We start from the raw sequence: 23,990 nt of genomic DNA, 5'->3' as shown, positions 1-23,990 counted from the left end.
GGTCTGCACAGAGCATTGTTACCACCCAACCTTTGACTTTAGAACATGAAATAAGCTAGCTAATGGGGTATTCATAGAGCACTGTTATCATCCAACCCCTATCTTTAGAACATGATGTAAACCCACATATTTGGACTGCACAGAGCACTTTTATCACCCAACACCTGTCTGTAGAACATGAAGCAATCTAGCCAACCACTGATAATACCCATCCACAAACTTTAGAAGATGACGTAAACCCATCAATGAAGTCTGCACCGAGCACTATTATCACCCAACCTCTCTCTGTAGAGCATGAAGCAAACCAGCCAATGGGGTCAGCACAGAGCACTGTTATCACCCAACCATGTCTGTATTACATGAAATAAACCAGCCAATGGGGTCAGCACAGAGCACTGTTATCACCCAACCATGTCTGTATTACATGAAATAAACCAGCCAATGGGGTCAGCACAGAGCACTGTTATCACCCAACCATGTCTGTATTACATGAAATAAACCAGCCAATGGGGTCTGCACAGAGCACTGTTATCACCCAACCATGTCTGTATTACATGAAATAAACCAGCCAATGGGGTCAGCACAGAGCACTGTTATCACCCAACCATGTCTGTATTACATGAAATAAACCAGCCAATGGGGTCTGCACAGGGTACTGTTATCACCTAACTACTGTCTGTATAACATGAAGTAAACTAGCCAATGGGGTCAGCACTGAGCACTGTGGGCATTAGTGCGTGGCAGCTACCAGTGCCACAGTGCAGAGAGGAAACGGGAATGTGTCATAGGTCAGTAAAAATGGCGAATTCCTGCCCGCTCCATTTGACGCAGTGCAACATGTTCCCTTGCTGCATTGGGCTGCGTCAAATCTTGATAAATCTGGCCCTGGTGTGTAAAGTGTGATGCAGGTGTTTCTTGTTTTTCTGTTTCTTCCTCCATCCCTCTCTCCCCCCCATTCCCCAGAACCTTCTGATATGAATTTCCTGCCTACCTGGTCATGGGAGTACGGGACTCCCAGGAACTGGTCGAAGCCTTGGTGGATGGGCAAGAAGGTCCCGTTGGCACCGAGGCCAAGGTGCCACTTCCCTACCATGGCGGTGGCATACCCACGTGTCTTCAGAAGTTCCGCGATGGTGATCTCCTTGAGCGGGAGGCCACCGATGGATCCCGGGTCAAACACACTCGGATAGACCCCGGAGCGGGTCTGATAGCGGCCAGTGAGCAGCGCTGCCCTGCAAGGAGAAGAGAGACATCATTACCCCTGAATTGTGGGTACATTATTTGCTTGGTCTCTTCACATGTTATTTCACAAGTGTCATTTCACAGTTGCCTTCAAATAATCTCAAATTCATATTCACAACAGTTAAGCAATCTTTGCTACTCAATAAACTGCACAGAACCCTACTCACATGACGCATGTCCTCTACCCCATTTTATTAAATGAACAATTAGGTCCTGGTTCACAAACGTAACTTTCACTTTTAAGTAATTTACACTTTTTAGTAAAGTAACTATTTTTTGGCTACTCACAAAGGGACCGATTCACAAAAGTAATCAGACAAAATCCTAACTTTACGACTTTTGGTATTCAGAAAAGGCATTTAGTAGTAGTAGTAAAGTTATTATGAATCCCAAAAGTCGTAAAGTTAGGATTTTGTCTCAGATTACTTTTGTGAATCGGGCCCAACATGTTTAAATTTACTCCAACAGTGTAATTTACAAGTCTCCACCAGACTGAAGGGCCTTGGGTTCATTGACAAACTGCAAGGGCAATCCACAAAGGTAACTTACAGCTTTGAGTAATTTACATGTGTAAAATACTTTTACACTTTTGAGTTCGTTTATAACTTTTGGCTATTCACAAAATACAAGTCTGAAGCTACTCAAAAGTGTAAGAGTAAATTACATGTGTAAATTACTTAAGCGTCTCCCTATGGTAAAGTATAGAGAAAATGTAAAACAATTATTTAACTCCAAAATAAATATTAAAAAATAGTTTTATAACACATTTGAAAGTACATTAATTGTATATGGTTGTACAAATTGTACAACAAAATAAAAATGCTAAGCACTATCAATATAAATTTGAAAAACATCTGTATTTAATAGATATGTATTAAATTTATGTAAAATACTTTTCTGAAGTTATATTTAAAAAAATCATTTCCATCTAAACAGAAAACATTTTATGCATGAATAATTATTCCAATTGATATACACAATTAATTAAAAGTAATGCAATTATAATTTAATCAGAAAATAGTTTTACAATATTTTTAAATTCAAGCTAGATATTCAACAATGTTAAAATTAAGCAATCACTTAGTGCTATTTTTATATATATAATATATATACAAATATATATTATATATTTATAAATATAATAAATTAAATGTATCTAAATTTTTTTAACTATGTTAAATAATTTAACTTACTATCTTTTTCTATGTATTTTCTTTTAATTCCCTATTGCTAATATTTTGTATGGGCGGATGTTGCAGTACCACTGGTTGGTATGTGTCATGCCGGAGTTTAGTCATTGCTACTCTGATTTTCTGAACAAGAATAAATGTGAAAACACACTCAAAAGTTTAAATTACTCAAAAGTATAAGTTAGCCTTATGTGTCAGGCCCAAAAACGTAGGAGAATGTTAAAAATTATCTGTGTAAAAAAGGTTGCAAATTCCCCGGATGAAAATTAACCAATATGTCCAATTAAGGAGTTGACTTAAAAGATTAGAGCAATCATTAATCATTCCACCTTACGAACGGTCAGCAGTATGTCTTTCTTAGTGCAGACCACCCTGGACTCCCTGACAAGATTTTATCTCAAAACTGGGACACATAAAAATAATAAAGTGCCTGCTCTGCCCACAAACAGCAGCTCTGACCAGCCGGTCAATACACCACGAAGATCGCGTTGAATCTTATTGGCCAACAGTTCTAGCACTTGCCCGGTCCCTGTATTAATGTCATAGAGTACACTTGTTTACTACAACCATCCGCTCAAGAGCGCGTGAACGCCTACAAACTTCTACCACTATATTGCATAAACTCTGTGCAAAACAAAAATGAGTGATTATGACCTAACATCCTCTCCAAGACCGGCTTCCCTTATTTGATTTATTTTCAAAAAGAGAGTCATTTTCAACTCCTACCCAAATGTGTGTGTCCTTTGACCTTCTACAGCCTTATAGGCTAGGACAGTAGAGTACCCACCGTTAAAGGCACACTCCTGTGCTGTAGGAACGCGCTGAAGGTGGTATAACAGGAGAGTGGGCCTTTAATGGCCGCGACCCTCCGCGGCGGGCTATAAGGCTATTAGAATATTCCACCCCATGAGAATAGAATGAAGATCCAGCTCTTTCCTGAAGGACGCCCCAGAGGCTGACAACCCTCTAGTGGATCCACCCCCAAGAACTCAAGGAACTGGAGACTGGGCGAAGTCACGACACATGATAGCAGTGCACTCAATCCAGCTGGATTGTAATATAATGCTCATCTTGATGTTACCTTGTAAAGCGCTCTGATTCCCTAGGGGCCAGCCAGCGCTATATAAAACCTTTTAAATAAATGCATAAATAAAATAACTGAATAGAGTCGAGAGCCCTAAATCTGCCTGCTAAGAGTGATCAATAACGCATCCACTTTGCGTAACGAAGCCGTTCTGATCAAATTACGCAGAAGAAGCTCTAAGCAAGTCCTGACTGCGAGGCATCTCCTCCTCTACAGAGGAGGGCTCAGGAAGAAATTCTGGGAATGCAATATCCTGAGAACAGTGAAATGAAGGTGGAACCTTGGTTAAACAAGCATTTGCAATGCAATAGGTCTCGCATGTACTAGAGTTTGAGCTTTTGGCATTGTAAATGACAAGCCTTTTATTTATGTGTTTTTTTTTTAAAACAGATACATAAAAGGCATTGCCATTTACAATGCCAATAGCTTAAACTCTGGCAAATGCGAGACTAACCCTATTGACCAATGAACAGCCAGAGTTTGCAATGCCAACGACACTAGCCAATGAAAACTATGGGCGGAGCATCAAGGCCCTACCTGAACAAAGCATGTCTCGCAGAGCATGCACCGCCCAGGGAAGACCTAAAAAACGGTGTTACAGGGTTACATCATGGCTGCAAGGTGACCTCTCCCCAGCCCATCTAACCACTCTGGAGCCTTAATAAGATGCAATCTGCAAAATACCTCACATTTCTCCCCCCAACGGTCGCTCCCAGCTTCTTACAGACATACATAAACACTGTTGGTACAGGGTTACAGAGCGGGTGCAATCTGACCTTTCCCCAGCCCAGCTTAGCTGGTTTATGTAATGCAAAGTAAACAGTTATAAATGCTACCTAAATACCCCCACTTTAAAAAATAATAACCCTTGCCAGTTAGGAGTGATCCGGCGTTTTAAAGATTGTTAGAGGCGCGCTCCACAAGCACCACCTCAGCAACAACCACGCACTTCTAAAGCATATCAAGCCAACACCACGAAGAACCAGCTCAGCACCACCACCTCAGCATTATTCAGCACCACCTCAGCATTACTCAGCACCACTCCCTCAGCATTGCTCAGCACCACGTCAGCATTACTCAGCACCACGTCAGCATTACTCAGCACTCCCACCTCAGCATTGCTCAGCACCGCCTCAGCATTGCTCAGCACCACCTCAGCATTACTCATTACCACGTCAGCATTATTCAGCACAAGTGCCACATCAGCATTACTCAGCACCACCACGTCAGCATTACTCAACACCACCACCACAGCAGCATTACTCAGCACCACCACATCAGCATTACTCAACACCACCACCAAGTCAGCATTGCTCAGCACCACCATCACGTCAACATTACACAGCACCACCACCACGTCAGCATTACTCAGCACCACGTCAGAATTACTCAGCACCACCTCCATGTCGGCATTACTCAGCACCACCACCACATCAGCATTACTCAGCATTACGTCAGAATTACTCAGCACCACCACCATGTCAGCATTACTCAGCACCACCACCACGTCAGCATTACTCAGCACCACATCAGCATTACTCAGCACCACCACCTCAGCATTGCTCAGCACCAGCACCACCTCAGCATTGCTCTGCACCACATCAGCATTACTCAGCACCACTACCTCAGCATTGCTTAGCACCACCTCAGCATTGCTCAGCACCACGTCAGCATTACTCAACACCACCACCAATTCAGCATTACTCAGCACCACCACCACGTCAGCATTACTCAGCACCACGTCAGAATTACTCAGCACCACCACCACGCCGGCATTACTCAGCACCATCACCACCTCAGCATTGCTCAGCACCACGTCAGCATTACTCAACACCTCCACCAATTCAGCATTACTCAGCACCACCACCACGTCAGCATTACTCAGCACCACATCAGAATTACTCAGCACCACTACCACGTCAGCATTACTCTGCACCACATCAGCATTACTCAGCACCACCACCTCAGCATTGCTCAGCACCATCACCAACTCAGCATTACTCAGCACCACCACATCAGCATTACTCAACACCACCACCAAGTCAGCAATACTCAGCACCACCATCACGTCAGCATTACTCAGCACCACGTCAGAATTACTCAGCACCACCACCACGCCGGCATTACTCAGCACCACCACCACGTCAGAATTACTCAGCACCACCACCATGTCAGCATTACTCGGCACCACTACCATGTCAGCATTACTCAGCACCACATCAGCATTACTCAGCACCACCACCTCAGCATTGCTCAGCACCACCACCACCTCAGCATTGTTCAGCACCAAATCAGCAATACTCGGCACCACCACAACAGCATTGCTCAGCACCACTTCAGCATTACTCAGCACCACCACCGCTGCATCGCTCAGCACCACCATCACGTCAGCATTACTCAGCACCACCACCACATCAGCATTACTCAGCACCACGTCAGCATTACTCAGCACCATCACCACATCGGTATTACTTAGGGGAGAGGTGTGGCGCCGCGGCCAGGGCGACTGACGCTGGAATCTGGGGATCAGGGTTCGATCCCCGGGTCCGGTGGCAGGTTAGCCCAGCACCATGCGACTCTGGGCAATAGCTTGCTTAATCTTCCCGACGGCCCCCAGCGCCTAGAGACCCTAACGGGTGATTGTGCGCTATACAAATGTGGATTATTATTATTATTATTATTACTCAGCACCACCACCACGTCAGCATTATTCAGTACTACTACCAGGTCACCATTACTCAGCACCACATCAGCATTACTCAGCACATCGTTAGCATTACTCGGCACTACCACCTCAGCATTGCTCAGCACCACATCAGCATTACTCAGCACCATCAACTCAGCATTGCTCAGCACCAGCACCTCAGCATTGCTCTGTACCACCACCACCTCAGCATTGCTCAGCACCATCACCACATCAGCATTACTTAGCACCACCACCTCAGCATTGCTCAGCACAACATCAGCATTACTCAGCACCACCACGATGTCAGCATTGCTCAGCACCACCACCTCAGCATTTCTCAGCACCACCACCACCTCAGCATTGCTCAGCACCACGTCAGCATCATTCAGCACCATGTCAGCATTACTCAGCACCAACACCACATACGTCAGCATTACTCAGCACCAAGTCAGTAATACTCAGCAGCACCACCACGTCAGCATTAGTCAGCACCATGTCAGCATTACTCAGCACCACCACCACATCAGCATTATTTAGCACCACATCAGCATTACTCAACACCACGTCAACATTAATCAGCACCACCACGTCGGCATTACTCAGCACCACCACCTTAGCATTGCTAAGCACCACGTCAGCCTTACTCAGCACCACCACATTATAATCCTAACACTATACTATTACAACTACAATATACAACACTATACTCTTCCCACTACATTCTAAAACACCATCAACTACCACACAGCAACATTACACATAAATACACTCCTCGTCATCACACAATTCTAAACAGCAGCATTTCACTAAATGCCACACAATTCCATACCACACTATTAGAAATGCTTATACTTACATTCTAAAATACAATATTTTTGGAACAAACCACATAAATAAAATAAACACCATAATTACACAAAACACTACATACATTCTATATACACCACAAAATACCAAATAATACCACAAAAATAAACACAACACATAATTAAACTACAACCACTACACATATTCACAGTTCATAACACACAATCTCACTACACAATTCCAATACAGTAAAAGCAACATATTTACTATCTGCATAATTCCATTACACACCACACATTTCAACAACTAACAATTGCAATACAACTCGCCTAATACTACTCCGTACCACATACATACATCCACTACACTACATACCACATAAATAACACACATTAACATTCACAACACCAATAGCTCCAACTCTCGCACATGGGAGATCTATTGGCACAGCCAATGCTTGTTAGAGATGTTTCCATCTGGGTTGGTGAACGTCAGTAAACTTCCCTCCAAGGCTCTTTGAAAAGGCAGTCAGGTTTCAGCACAAACAAAACTTGTTGGGGCATATTAGCAAGCCAATACTTGGCTCAGAACCTCGTTAAAAGGATCGCTGTTTTAGCGTCAGGAAACTGCCGCTAAAATGGCGATAATGGGCTTGCTAATATGCGTTATAGAATTCCAATAGAAGCCCAGGTTAGATGTCCTTCACATAATGCATTAGCAAGCCCATTATCGCCGTTTTAGCGGCAGTTTCCTGTCGCTAAAACAGCGATAATTTTAACGAGGTTCTTGCTAATATGCCCCCCAGTTAGAGAACGTTTGTGAAAGTCCTGCTCTAAGTCTTTTTTGTGTGTGTGTGTGTGGGGGGGGGAGGTCTCCCGCAAATATGCTTTTAGAGAAAAATGTATCTCGGTGGGTGTTATTTTTAACTTGACAAACTGCATAAACTCCATGTGGATAAAACAAAAATCCCACCGTTCTTGAGTAACAGAAAGCGCCTCCCTGCCTACGTTTCCAAGAACACCGCGCCCTTTAGCAAACACTTTCTTCTTTTGATAAACACACCCTAAAGGTGTGTGCTTACAACTGCGTCTTTCCAAGCTCCTTTCTCTGCCACCCCCGCCCCCTACACACACAAACCAACATGGACTGCAAACACACGTCTGATACTTGCAGTGTGTGAATGCACGAGCCTTCTCAGCAGCCGGCCTGCCCGGTGCTACTGCACCCTGTGCACACACACCCACAAGGGAAGGGTGGCTGCAGAGAGCGGACACAAACATGGAGGCCTCGCTGTACGTGGGGCCGGGGGTCTGGAGGGCACAAGGTGGCACCTATTGGCACGGCTGGTGCACGTCTCTTCGGCCGGTAGCTCGGTGGGTCGAGATACTTCTGCGGCTGCGCAGGTGAAGAGCCCTGTACCAGAGTGGCCCGCTCAGCCCTCTATCCTTCCAAGGTCGATAGCTCAACTAAAGATGTCAAACAGTGTAGCAATTTGACAGGTTTCCACAGTTCTATTGGTGGAAAGGTTTTCCAGGGAAAGGCCAGTTGGTGAGAGGGGGGGCATGGGGGTGGGGGTTGGGTGGGGTCAACTCAGCTGCATTCAATTCTGCAATGTTAAAAAACAGGACATTGGCTGCCTACACATTCTTGGCATTAAACACCCGGACGACCCTCCCCTCTGCCCGCAGCCCTAACCACGGGCCCCCACTCCCTGTCACCGGTGGGGTGGGAGCTAGGGGCGACTCTGGACCGGTGCCTGTGTCCAGCCTTAGACCTCTATAGGGATTCCCCAATATCCGGGGGATCAGGTGATGCCCACTTACTCCCGCGGGGCTCTGGTTACACCCGTCTGACCCGTCTGAATACGCTCCTTCCACTCATTTTGGTTGATCAATCAAACCTCTCTGAAAAAGGGGCGTGAACTCAACAAGTATGTGGTGAAACCTACTAGCCCGTATGTTTTAAATGTCACCATTTGGTACAATATTCCCCATTCTATAACCCACTCACCTCCCAGAACAAGCATTTGCAATGCAATAGGACTCGCATTTACAAATGGGCAGGTTGGGGGGCGTAAAGTCACGAACAACAGGGGTGCTGGTTAGGGGCGAGAAGGCACGGACTGCAGGAGGGGCAAGAAGGCACGGGTAGAGAATAGTACTGGAAGTAAATGTAAATGTAAATGTAGTTGAGCTTATATAGCGCACAGCTACCCGCAGTGGGTGTCCCGGCGCTTGCTTAGGGAACCCTTCCTGGTTTTCCCCTGTGAGATAGCAGGGTATCCACAAGGTGAAAGTCAGGCATCCCGCCACGAGGGGCCGTTGTGGAGATTAAGCAAGCTATTGCCCAGAGTCGCAGAGTGTGAACCCGTGAGTCGAGGAGGCACCGGAGCTAGAATTATCGAGTCCGTGGAATTTTTAGCCCAAGACCCGCCGAGGCGGGGAATTGAACCCTGGTCCAGGACCGATCTCAGCTTCCAGGTCTGCTGCCTCTAACCCCTGAGCCACACTTCTCAGGGGCTAGTAGCCATGGAAGGATGTAAATGACGACATGGCCGTCATAGGGAGGGACTAACAGACCTATAAACCAATGGAAGGCAGCATTTAGTAAAGAACAAAGACACAAGCCTATGAAAAAGATGGGTGTGGCAGTGGGCGTGGCTTCTCTCACATACTCAACTACCCCAGATCAACCCCAGAGCAGCGCTTGTGCACTGACTTTGGGCTCAACCTAAAAAGTACTGGGACAAAGCGCCACTTTATTTGGAAAAAAAAATGAAAGGGGACACTTAAAGTGTATCACCCAATTCCCCCACTCTACACTACATACAGATTGCTATCAGAAAAAAACACTTCTGTGTCAATAAATCAAGTCAACCGATTCAAGTGGCTGAAACTGCGGAAGAGGTAAACCTTGAAGAAAACAGGCCAAAAAACCTTGTTGAAAAAGGCACCGGAAGCTCTTACAGAATCCTTCGGTCCCAGGCGCTCAAGGGCATCCACCTCACTCGGGGACACCACCACATCACTCAGAACTCAGGAACTCAGGAACTCTTCAGCATCATTAAAGAGCTCTCCAACCCCAGCGCCTGCAACAACGACATCACACCCTCGCAAGACCTCTGCGACTCACTTGCCTCGTTCTTTCACTGCAAGATCGCTGACATACACAACAGCTTCGGCGCACAGACCACGCACCCAACCACCGAATCAGCACTCCCCACCACCACCATCTGCACCTGGACCCCGGTCAGCACCGAAGACACCACCCGCACGATGAACACCATCCACTCTGGCTCCCCAACTGACCCCTTTCCACACCACATCTTCAACAAAGCCGACTCCATCATCGCACCCCAACTCCGGGACATCATTAACAGCTCCTTTGCATCCGCCACCTTCCCGGAGAGCTGAAAACACGCCAAGCTCAGCGCCCTCCTGAAGAAACCCACCGCGGACCCCACAGACCTCAAGAACTTCCGCCCCATCTCACTCCTCCCTTTTCCTGCCAAAGTCATCAAGAAGACGGTCAACAAACAACTCTCCGCCTTCCTCGAGAAAAACGGATCCCTCGACCCCTCGCAGTCCGGTTTCCAAGCAAACCACAGCACCGAGACCGCCCTCATCGCAGCCACCGACGACATCAGGTCCCTGCTCGACAATGGGGAAACAGCTGCCCTCATCCTCCTGGACCTCTCAGCAACCTTCGACACCGTATGCCACCGCACCCTGATACAGCGCCTCAGCAACACCGGAATCCAAGGAACGGCCTTGGAATGGATCATCTCGTTCCTCGCCCGAAGAACCCAGAGAGTCCGCCTCCCCCCGTTCTGATCCGCGGCCATCGAAGTCATCTTCGGCGTTCCGCAAGGATCCTCGCTCAGCCCCACCCTCTTCAACGTCTACATGAGCCCCCTTGCAGCCATCGCACGCCAACACATCCTAAACATCATCTCCTACGCTGACAACACCCAGCTGATCCTCTCCCTCTCCAATGACCCAGCCAGAGCCAGCCTCCAGGAAGGAATGAAAGACGTCGCGGAATGGATGAGGCTCAGCCGTCTGAAACTGAACTCAGACAAGACGGAAGTCCTCATCCTGGGACCATCCCTCTCTGCCTCCGACGACTCCTGGTGGCCCCCTGCCCTGGGCACCGCCCCCAAGCCAACGGACCATGCACGCAACCTGGGCTTCATCCTGGACTCCTCCCTCACGATGACCAAGCAAGTCAATGCCGTCTCATCATTCTGTTTCAACACCCTGCGCATGCTCCGAAAGATCTTCCGGTGGATCCACACCGAAACCAGGAAGACGGTCACCCAGGCCCTCGTCACCAGCCAACTGGACTATGGGAACACCCTCTATGCCGGAACCACAGCCAAACTCCAGAAAAGACTCCAGCGCATACACAACGCTTCTGCACGACTCATTCTGGACAACCCCCGTCACAGCAACATCTCTGCCCATCTGAAAGACCTGCACTGGCTCCCCGTCAGCAAGAGGATCACGTTCAGACTCCTCACCCACACACACAAGGCTCTCCACGACATGGGCGCCAAGTACCTCAACAGCTGCCTCACATTCTACACACCCACCCGCCAGCTCTGATCCGCCAGCCTCGCCCTCGCCACGTCCCACAAATTCGCAAAACCACCGCCGGAGGAAGATCCTTCTCCTACCTGGCGGCCAAGACATGGAACTCCCTCCCCACCCACCTACGGCCGACCCAGGACCATCTCTCCTTCAAGAAACAACTCAAGACCTGGCTGTTCGAGCAGTAGCCACTCCCCCTCCTCCCAGCGCCTTGAGACCCTAGCGGGTGAGTAGCGCGCTATACAAATTTGTTGACTGATTGATTGACTCAGGAACACCACCACATCATTCAGGAACACCACCACATCACTCAGGGACACCACCACATCACTCGGGGGCACCACCACATCACTCTGGGACACCACCACATCACTCAGGAACACCACCACATCACTCTGGGACACCACCACATCACTCAGGGACACAACCACATCACTCGGGGACACCGCCACATCAGTCAGGGGCCCCACCATATCACTCTGGGACACCACCACATCACTCAGGGACACCACCACATCACTCGGGGACACCGCAACATCACTCAGGGGCACCACCACATCACTCTGGGACACCACCACATCACTCAGGGACACCACCACATCACTCTGGGACACCACCACATCACTCAGGAACAACCACCACATCACTCAGGGACACCACCACATCACTCAGGGACACCACCACATCACTCAGGGTTACCACCACATCACTCAGGGACACCACAACATCACTCACAGACACCACCACATCACCCACAGACACCACCACATCACTCAGGGACACCACCACATTACTCAGGTACACCACCACATCACTCGGGGACACCACCACATCACTCAGGGGCACCACCACATCACTCTGTGACAACACCACATCACTCAGGCACACCACCACATCACTCAGGAACACCACCACATCACTCAGGGACACCATCACATCACTCAGGGGCACCACCACATCACTCAGGGACACCACCACATCACTCAGGGACACCACCACATCACTCAGGGACACCACCACATCGCTCAGGGGCACCACCACATCACTCAGGGACACCACCACATCACTCAGGGACACCACCACATCACTCAGGGGCACCACCACATCACTCAGGAACACCACCACATCACTCAGGGACACCGCCACATCACTCAGGGGCACCGCCACATCACTCAGGGACACCACCACCTCACTCAGGGACACCATCACATCACTCAGGGGCACCACCACATCACTCAGGAACATCATCACATCACTCAGGGACACCACCACATCACTCAGGGGAACCACCACATCACTCTGGGACACCACCACATCACTGGGGGACACCCCCACATCACTCAGGGGCACCACCACATCACTCAGGGACACCACCACATCACCCTGGAACACCACCACATCACTCAGGGACACCACAACATCACTCGAGGACACTGCCACATCACTCAGGGGCACCACCACATCACTCTGGGACACCACCACATCACTCAGTGACACCACCACATCACTCACAGACACCACCACATCACTCACAGACACCCCCACATCACTCAGGAACACCGCCACATCACTCAGGAACACCAACACATCACTCAGGGACACCACCACATTACTCAGGAACACCACCACATCACTCAGGGACACCACCACATCACTCTGAGACACCACCACATCACTCGGGGACACCACCACATCACTCAGGGGCACCACCACATCACTCTGTGACAACACCACATCACTCAGGGACACCACCACATCACTCAGGGACACCACCACATCACTCAGGAACACCACCACAACACTCAGGGGCACCACCACATCACTCTGGGACACCACCACATCACTCAGGAACACCAGCACATCACTCCGGAACACCACCACATCACTCAGGAACACCACCAAATCACTCAGGGGCACCATCACATCACTCAGGAACACCACCACATCACTCAGGGACACCACCACATCACTCAGGGGCAACACTTACAGTAAAAACTCTTTTATGCGATTAAACTCTTCCTTCCTGAGCAAGACCTTAAAGGAGACATCCAAGCGTGGATCCTTTCCAGGCTTGATTATGGGAAAGACACTCTTCCCGGCATCCCTAACACTCATCTAGTCCCCTTCAAATCTGTTCTGAGTGCTGCTGCTAGCCTGGCCTCACAATCTGGTTGCATCTACCACATCTTCCCTGACCTGTCATCTCTAGGCTGGCTTCCTAACAAAAGCAGATGTATTCAGCTTCCTAACAAAGGCAGATGTATGTAGCTACCTAACAATGGCAGATCCATGCGGCTTCCTAACCATGGCAGATCAATGTGGCTTCCTAACAAAGGCAGATCCATATGGCTTCCTAACCGTGGCAGATCCATGCAGCCTCCTAACAAATGCAGATCCATGCGACTTCCTAACAAAGGCATGATCCATGACTCATCTTATCAAAGGCAGATCCATGCGGATTCCTAACCATGGCAGATCCATGCGGCTTCCTAACCATGGCAGATCAATGTGGCTTCCTAACAAAGGCAGATCCATATGGCTTCCTAACCGTGGCAGATCCATGCAGCCTCCTAACAAATGCAGATCCATGCCACTTCCTAACAAAGGCATGATCCATGACTCATCTTATCAAAGGCAGATCCATGTGACTTCCTAACAAAGGCAGACCCATATGGCTTCCTAACCATGGCAGATCCATGCAGCTTCCTAACAAATGCAGATCCATGCAACTTTCTAACAAAGGCAGACCCATGCAGCTTCCTCACCATGGCAGATCCATGCGGCTTCCTAACCCTGGCAGATCCATGCGACTTCCTAACAAAGGCATGATCCATGACACATCTTAACAAAGGCAGATCAATGCGGCTTCCTAACCCTGGCAGATCCATGCGACTTCCTAACAAAGGCATGATCCATGACACATCTTAACAAAGGCAGATCCATGCGGCTTCCTAACCATGGCAGATCCATGCGGCTTCGTAACCATGGCAGATCCATGCAGCTTCCTAACCATGGCAGATTCATGCGACTTCCTAACAAAGACAGATCCATGCGACTTCCTAACAAAGACAGATCCATGCGGCTTCCTAACCATGGCAGATCCATGCGACTTCCTAACAAAGGCAGATCCATGTGGCTTCCTAACCATGGCAGATCCATGCGACTTCCTAACAAAGACAGATCCATGCGACTTCCAAACAAAGGCATGATCCATGACACATCTTAACAAAGGCAGATCCATGCGGCTTCCTCACCATGGCAGATCCATGCGGCTTCCTCACCATGGCAGATCCATGCGGCTTCCTAACCATGGCAGATCCATGCGACTTCCTAACAAAGGCAGATCCATGCGACTTTCTAAGAAATGCAGATCCATGCGACTTCCTAACAAAGGCATGATCCATGACACATCTTAACAAAGGCAGATCCATGCGGCTTCCTAACCATGGCAGATCCATGCGACTTCCTAACAAAGACAGATCCATGCGACTTCCTAACAAAGACAGATCCATGCGACTTCCTAACGAAGGCAGATCCATGACACATCTTAACAAAGGCAGATCCATGCGACTTCCTAACAAAGGCAGATCCATGCGACTTCCTAACGAAGGCAGATCCATGCGACTTCCTAACGAAGGCAGATCCATGACACATCTTAACAAAGGCAGATCCATGCGGCTTCCTCACCATGGCAGATCCATGCGGCTTCCTCACCATGGCAGATCCATGCGGCTTCCTAACCATGGCAGATCCATGCGACTTCCTAACAAAGGCAGATCCATGTGACTTTCTAAGAAATGCAGATCCATGCGACTTCCTAACAAAGGCATGATCCATGACACATCTTAACAAAGGCAGATCCATGCGGCTTCCTAACCATGGCAGATCCATGCGACTTCCTAACAAAGACAGATCCATGCGACTTCCTAACAAAGACAGGTCCATGCGACTTCCTAACGAAGGCAGATCCATGCGACTTCCTAACAAAGGCATGATCCATGCGACTTCCTAACAAAGGCAGATCCATGCGACTTCCTAACAAAGGCAGATCCATGTGACTTCCTAACGAAGGCAGATCCATGCGACTTCCTAACGAAGGCAGATCCATGACACATCTTAACAAAGGCAGATCCATGCGACTTCCTAACAAAGGCAGATCCATGCGACTTCCTAACGAAGGCAGATCCATGCGACTTCCTAACAAAGGCATGATCCATGACACATCTTAACAAAGGCAGATCCATGCGACTTCTTAACAAAGGCAGATCCATGCGACTTCCTAACAAAGGCAGATCCATGCGACTTCCTAACGAAGGCAGATCCATGCGACTTCCTAACAAAGACAGATCCATGCGACTTCCTAACGAAGGCAGATCCATGCGACTTCCTAACGAAGGCAGATCCATGCGACTTCCTAACAAAGACAGATCCATGCGACTTCCTAACGAAGGCAGATCCATGCGACTTCCTAACAAAGGCATGATCCATGACACATCTTAACAAAGGCAGATCCATGCGACTTCCTAACAAAGGCAGATCCATGCGACTTCCTAACGAAGGCAGATCCATGCGACTTCCTAACAAAGACAGATCCATGCGACTTCCTAACGAAGGCAGATCCATGCGACTTCCTAACAAAGGCATGATCCATGACACATCTTAACAAAGGCAGATCCATGCGACTTCCTAACAAAGGCAGATCCATGCGACTTCCTAACGAAGGCAGATCCATGCGACTTCCTAACAAAGACAGATCCATGCGACTTCCAAACAAAGACAGGTCCATGCGACTTCCTAACAAAGGCATGATCCATGCGACTTCCAAACAAAGACAGATCCATGCGACTTCCTAACAAAGGCAGGTTCATGTACAAACTGTCCTGCATTCTTCATAAGATTTTACACGCCGATCCATCTCATTACTTTGCCAACGAACTGAAGCTCTGTGATTGCACTCGTCCACTTCAGAACACTGCCCTTCACCTTGAAGTCCCCAAATTTGACAAAATTGGCACGCTAAATAATTCCCTCTCAGGCTGTGACCCTAGACTTTGTAACTCCTTTGCACCCCTTATATCCAGACCATTTCCTCAAATCCAGGTTTCAAGAAACTACTGAGAGATGAACTCCTCATTTAATTGTTCACAATCACCTCTGCGGCCAAGTACGGGCTGAAGTTTCAGTTGATTAAATGTACAGGATATTGTTTGAAACTGGCTGCATTTCTTTGCACCTGTCTATATTCTCTCATTTCACAGACACCTTTTAACCTGTAATTTATCAATCTCTGCGGTTCTTCAGAGTCTTTGTCTCTGTTTGTTATCTTTTCCTTGTTTTGATTTGTTTTTCTTTGTATACTTTTAGCCAGAGATGTTTTAAGGACTGTGCAAAGTGGGCAATAGCCCGTGGCCATCACCCTTCAAGGATCCTCTGGGAAGTGAGTTTTCCCTTATTTTCTCAGTTTGACCTCTGTCTATCCTATTACTCCATCTAAACCCCTCTCTCTCTCTGCCTACCTCTATCTTTCATTCAGTTTCTCTACCTTCTATCATTGTATGGATTTTTGGGGTCCTGAGCAAGATACATTTCAACTTTTGTATGTGACCATGTTAAAGTTTAACTATAACATATTATTGTTTGGCTACTTTCAGGCTTGATTTTAGCAGGAAATGGTTATTAAAATTCTGATTTATTATGAACAGGAGCTGCAGGCTGGACTAACGGAATTCTTGCACTCACCTGGAGGGGCTGTGGGCTGGACACGTGCACTCACCATGAGGGGCTGAATGCTATGCACATGTACTCACTTGGGATGCTGCAGCCTAGACACTTGAACTCACCTGGAGGGGCCGTAGGCCGGACACGTGCACTCACCTGGAAGGGCCGAAGGCTGGACACGTGCGCTCACCTGGAGAGGCCTTAGGCCGAACACCTGCTCTCACTGGGAGGGGCTGCGGGCTGGACAAGTCCACTCACCGGTAGGCCAAAGATGTGCACTAACATGGAGGAGCCATAGGCCAGGCAGGTGCACTCACCTGTATGGACTGTAGGCCTGATAAGTGCGCTCATCTATCCTGGGGTGGCTGCAGGCTGGACAAGTGCACACACCTGGGGGAGCAGCAGGACACCTGCACTCACCTGGAGGGGCTCGACACGTGCACTCACCTGCAGTAGCTGTAGGTCGGATATGTGCACTGACATGGAAGGGCTGCAGGCCACTGGACACATGCATTAAGAAAGAGGGGCCATAGGCCAGACACATGCACTCATCTGGGGTGCTGTATTCAGGCTGAACATGTGCACTCACCTGAAGGTGTTTAGGGCTAGACATGTGTACTCACCTGGAAGGGCTGAAGGCTGGACACATGCACTCACCTGAAGGGAGGCCGTGGGCCAGATATGTACACTCACCTTGAGGGGATCCAGGCTGGAATGATACGCTCACCGGGAGGGGCTGCAGGCTAAACATGTGCACTCAACTCACCTGGAGGGACAGGCTTCAGTCTTGGGGATGTGCACTCACCTCACCTAGAGAGGCTGCAGGCTGGACACGTGTACTCACCTGGAGGGGCTGAGAGACGGACATGTGCATTCACCTGGAGAGGCTGCAGGCTGGACAGGTGCACTCACCTGGAAGGGCTGCAGGCCACTAAGCATGTGCAATTAGAAAGAGGGGCCGTAGGCCGGACACGTGCACTCACCTGGAAGGGCCGAAGGCTGGACACGTGCACTCACCTGGAGTGGCTGTAGTCTGGACACGTGCGCTCACCTGGAGGGGCTGTGGGCCGGACACGTGCACTCACCTGGAGGGGCTGTGGGCCGGACACGTGCACTCACCTGGAGGGGCTGTGGGCAACAAGTGCGCTCACCTGGAGGGGATGCAGTCTGGACACAAGCACTCACCTGGGTGGGTTGTGGGCCGGACACATGCACTCATCTGGAGGGGCTGCAGGCTGGAAACGTGCACTCACCTGTAAGGGCCGAGTGCTGGACATGTGCACTCACCTGGAGAGGCTGAGGGCCGGACATGCGCGCTCACCTGGAGGGGCTGTGGTCTGGACACATGCACTCACCTGGTGGGGCTGTGGGCCGGACACGTGCACTCACCTGGAGGGGCTGCAGGCTGCACACGTGCACTCACCTGGAGGGGCTGTAGGTTGCACATGTGCACTCACCTGGAGGGGCTGCAGGCTGCACACGTGCAATCACCTTGAGGGTCCCTGAGTTGCACACGTGCACTCACCTGGAAGGGCTGTGAGATGGACATGTGCACTCATCTGGAGGGGCTGAGGGCCGGACACGCGCACTCACATGGAGGGGCTGCGGTCTGGACACGTGCACTCACCTGCAGTAGCTGTAGGTCGGATATGTGCACTGACATGGAAGGGCTGCAGGCCACTGGACACATGCATTAAGAAAGAGGGGCCATAGGCCGGACACATGCACTCTTCTGGGGTGCTGTATTTAGGCTGAACATGTGCACTCACCTGAAGGTGTTTAGGGCTAGACATGTGTACTCACCTGGAAGGGCTGAAGGCTGGACACATGCACTCACCTGAAGGGAGGCCGTGGGCCAGATATGTACACTCACCTTGAGGGGATACAGGATGGAATGATACGCTCACCGGGAGGGGCTGCAGGCTAAACATGTGCACTCAACTCACCTGGAGGGACAGGCTTCAGGCTGGAGATGTGCACTCACCTCACCTAGAGAGGCTGCAGGCTGGACGCATGCGCTCACCTGGAGGGGCTGCAAGCTAGACACGTGTACTCACCTGGAGGGGCTGAGAGACGGACATGTGCATTCACCTGGAGAGGCTGCAGGCTGGACACGTGCACTCACCTGGAAGGGCTGCAGGCCACTAAGCATGTGCAATTAGAAAGAGGGGCCGTAGGCCGGACACGTGCACTCACCTGGAAGGGCCGAAGGCTGGACACGTGCACTCACCTGGAAGGGCCGAAGGCTGTACACGTGCACTCACCTGGAGTGGCTGTAGTCTGGACACGTGCGCTCACCTGGAGGGGCTGTGGGCCGGACACGTGCACTCACCTGGAGGGGCTGTGGGCCAGACACGTGCACTCACCTGGAGGGGCTGTGGGCAACAAGTGCGCTCACCTGGAGGGGATGCAGTCTGGACACAAGCACTCACCTGGGTGGGTTGTGGGCCGGACACATGCACTCATCTGGAGGGGCTGCAGGCTGGAAACGTGCACTCACCTTTAAGGGCCGAGTGCTGGACATGTGCACTCACCTGGAGAGGCTGAGGGCCGGACATGCGCGCTCACCTGGAGGGGCTGTGGTCTGGACACATGCACTCACCTGGTGGGGCTGTGGGCCGGACACGTGCACTCACCTGGAAGGGCCAATGGCTGGACACGTGCACTCACCTGGAGTGGCTGTAGTCTGGACATGTGCGCTCACCTGGAGGGGCTGTGGGCCGGACATGTGCACTCACCTGGAGGGGCTGTGGGCCGGACACGTGCACTCACCTGGAGGGGCTGTGGGCAACAAGTGCGCTCACCTGGAGGGGATGCAGTCTGGACACAAGCACTCACCTGGGTGGGTTGTTGGCCGGACTCATGCACTCATCTTGAGGGTCTGCAGGCTGGAAACGTGCACTCACCTTTAAGGGCCGAGTGCTGGACATGTGCACTCACCTGGAGAGGCTGAGGGCCGGACATGCGCGCTCACCTGGAGGGGCTGTGGTCTGGACACATGCACTCACCTGGTGGGGCTGTGGGCCAGACACGTGCACTCACCTGGAGGGCCTGCAGGCTGCACACGTGCACTCACCTGGAGGGGCTGTAGGTTGCACATGTGCACTCACCTGGAGGGGCTGCAGGCTGCACACGTGCAATCACCTTGAGGGTCCCTGAGTTGCACATGTGCACTCACCTGGAAGGGCTGTGAGATGGACATGTGCACTCATCTGGAGGGGCTGAGGGCCGGAAACGCGCACTCACATGGAGGGGCTGCGGTCTGGACACACGCACTCACCTGGTGGGGCTGTGGGCCAGACACGTGCACTCACCTGGAGGGGCTGCAGGCTGCACACGTGCACTCACCTGGAGGGGCTGTAGGTTGCACACGTGCACTCACCTGGAGGGGCTGCACACGTTCACTCACCTGGAAGGGCTGCAGGCGGGACACGTGCACTCACCTGGAGGGGCTGAGGGCCGGACACGCGCACTCACATGGAGGGGCTGCGGTCTGGACACACGCACTCACCTGGTGGGGCTGTGGGCCAGACACGTGCACTCACCTGGAGGGGCTGCAGGCTGCACACGTGCACTCACCTGGAGGGGCTGTAGGTTGCACACGTGCACTCACCTGGAGGGGCTGCAGGCTGCACACGTGCACTCACCTGGAAGGGCTGTGAGCTGGACACGTGCACTCACCTGGAGGGGCCATGAGTTGCATACGTGCACTCACCTGGAAGGGCTGTCAGCTGGACACGTGCACCCGCCTGGAAGGGCTGTGAGCTGGACACGTGCGCTCACCTGGAGGGGCTGCAGGCGGGACACGTGCAGTCATCTAGATGGGCCATGTGTCGCACACGTGCACTCACCTGGAAGGGCTGTGAGCTGGACACGTGCACTCACCTGGAGGGGCTGCACGTTGGACACGTGCGCTCACCTGGAGGGGCTGAAGGCGGGACACGTGCAGTCACCTAGAGGGGCCATGAGTCGCACACGTGCATTCACCTGGAGGGGTCATGAGTCGCACACGTGCACTCACCTGTAAGGGCTGTGAGCTGGACACGTGCACTCACCTGGAAGGGCTGTGAGCTGGACACGTGCACTCACCTGGAAGGGCTGTGAGCTGGACACGTGCACTCACCTGGAAGGGCTGTGAGCTGGACATGTGCACTCACCTGGAAGGGCTGTGAGCTGGACATGTGCACTCACCTGGAAGGGCTGTGAGCTGGACACGTGCACTCACCTGGAAGGGCTGTGAGCTGGACACGTGCACTCACCTGGAAGGGCTGTGAGCTGGATACGTGCACTCACCTGGAAGGGCTGTTAGCTGGACACGTGCGCTCACCTGGAGGGGCTGTGAGCTGGACATGTGCACTCACCTGGAAGGGCTGTGAGCTGGACACGTGCACTCACCTGGAGGGGCTGCAGGCTGGAAACGTGCGCTCACCTGGAGGGGCTGCAGGCGGGACACGTGCGCTCACCTGGAGGGGCTGCTGGCTGGACACGTGCGCTCATCTGGAGGGGCTGTAGGCAGGACACGTGTGCTCAACTGGAGGGGCTGCAGGTGGGACATGTGCGGTCACCTGGAGGGGCGGACACGTGCGCTCACCTGGAGGGGCTGTAGGTGGGACACGTGTGCTCGCCTGGAGGGGCTGCAGGCGGGACACGTGTGCTCGCCTGGAGGGGCGGCAGGCGGGACACGTGCACTCACCTGGAGGGGCTGCAGGCGGGACACGTGTGCTCGCCTGGAGGGGCTGCAGGCGGGACACGTGCACTCACCTGGAGGGGCTGTAGGTGGGACACGTGTGCTCGCCTGGAGGGGCTTCAGGTGGGACACGTGCACTCACCTGGAGGGGCTGTAGGCGGGACACGTGTGCTCGCCTGGAGGGGCTGCAGGCGGGACACGTGTGCCCGCCTGGAGGGGCTGTAGGCGGGACTCGTGCGGTCACATGGAGGGGCAGACACGTGCACTCACCTGGAGGGGCTGGACACGTGCACTCACCTGGAGGGGCCGGACACGTGCACTCACTTGGAGGGGCCGGACACGTGCACTCACCTGGAGGGGCTGGACACGTGCACTCACCTGGAGGGGCCGGACACGTGCACTCACCTGGAGGGGCCGGACACGTGCACTCACCTGGAGGGGCTGGACACGTGCAGTCACCTGGAGGTGCCGGACACGTGCACTCACCTGGAGGGGCTGGACACGTGCAGTCACCTGGAGGTGCCGGACACGTGCACTCACCTGGAGGGGCTGGACACGTGCACTCACCTGGATGGGCCGAGGGCTTGACACGTGCGCACACCTGAAGGGGCCGGACACGTGCACTCACCTGGAGGGGCTGGACACGTGCACTCACCTGGAGGGGCTGGACACGTGCACTCACCTGGAGGGGCCGGACACGTGCACTCACCTGGAGGGGCCAGACACGTGCACTCACCTGGAGGGACTGCAGGCTGGACACGTGCACTCACCTAGAGGGGCGGACACGTGCACTCACCTGGAGGGGCTGTAGGTGGGACACGTGCGCTCACCTGGAGGGGCTGCAGGCCGGACACGTGCGCTCACCTGGAGGGGCTGCAGGCGGGACACATGCGGTCACCTGGAGGGGCTGCAGGCTGGACACGTGCACTCACCTGGAGGGGCGGACACGTGCACTCACCTGGAGGGGCTGCAGGCGGGACACGTGCGGTCACCTGGAGGGGCTGCAGGCGGGACACGTGCGGTCACCTGGAGGGGCTGCAGGCAGGACACGTGCGGTCACCTGGAGGGGCAGACACGTGCACTCACCTGGAGGGGCCAGACACGTGCACTCACCTGGAGGGGCTGCAGGCGGGACACGTGCGGTCACCTGGAGGGGCGGACATGTGCACTCACCTGGAGGGGCGGACACGTGCACTCACCTGGAGGGGCCCTGGACACATGCACTCACCTGGAGGGGCTGCAGGCGGGACAGCTGGAGTAGAAGTCGGTGAACCGGAGGCCCCCGTTGGCCAACTTGTCCAAGTTGGGCGTCCCTGAGGTTGGGTGGCCAAAGCACCCCAGGTCGCCGTACCCCAAATCATCAGCAAAAAGCAGCAGAATGTTTGGTAGACACAGCCCCCCCTGAGCGAGGAGGAGCAGGGGGAGCCCCGAGAGGGGGGACATTATCCAGGGGGGGGGCCTACAAGAGCGTCCCTGCGACCCCTGCCTCACGGAGCCTGTTACAAGAGGACACCCCCTCACTCCAGGCTCAGTGACCCCTGGATCAGTGACCCCTGGATCAGTGACCCCTGGCTCAGTGACCCCTGACCCTGAGAGCTTTATGGGGTCCTTCGAACTCACCCCTCTACCAGAACTTTTACTGCCCTTTTTACCCCCCCCCCCACTTTCCTTATTCTTCGCACTTCACACTGTACTCTCACCTCTACACCCTTCTCCCCACACTACCTCCCTCTCTCCTCTCACCCCCTCCCTCTCTGACCCCTCCCTCCTCTTCTAGTCCATCTAAGGGCTCCCCCCCCTCTCTCTCCCTCTCTCTCTCTCTCTCCCTCTCTTCCGGGTCTCCTCTCCTGCTCCTGCTTGTGTTTCGCTTTCCTATTTCACTGTTTGTTTTCCGTTTTTTGTATTTATACAAACCCCTCCCCTCCTGTCAGGGCACCCACACCCTGCCCTGTGTGAGTTCGCCTGTCCTCACACCCCACCCCCT

General features: G+C 52.2%; 1 protein-coding gene across 1 annotated transcript in view; it reads right to left on the bottom strand.

The window, feature by feature from the left end:
* The window catches only part of LOC144766907 (arylsulfatase A-like), a 98,544-nt gene extending 75,069 nt beyond the window's left edge, over positions 1-23,475 (bottom strand). The window contains exons 1-2 of the mRNA XM_078650612.1: positions 23,235-23,475; positions 992-1,232 (exon numbers count right to left, since the gene is read on the bottom strand). Coding sequence (XP_078506738.1) covers positions 992-1,232; positions 23,235-23,449 — 456 coding nt within the window. The 5' untranslated portion in view covers positions 23,450-23,475. The remainder of the gene's footprint in view (positions 1-991; positions 1,233-23,234) is intronic.
* Between the last annotated feature and the right edge of the window lie 515 nt (positions 23,476-23,990).

This window comes from Lissotriton helveticus, chromosome 1_1, assembly GCF_964261635.1.
Source record: "Lissotriton helveticus chromosome 1_1, aLisHel1.1, whole genome shotgun sequence".
In the NCBI taxonomy this organism is placed as follows: domain Eukaryota; kingdom Metazoa; phylum Chordata; class Amphibia; order Caudata; family Salamandridae; genus Lissotriton; species Lissotriton helveticus.
The sequence above is the reverse complement of the archived record's forward strand: the minus strand, read 5'-3'. Positions and strand labels throughout refer to the sequence as shown.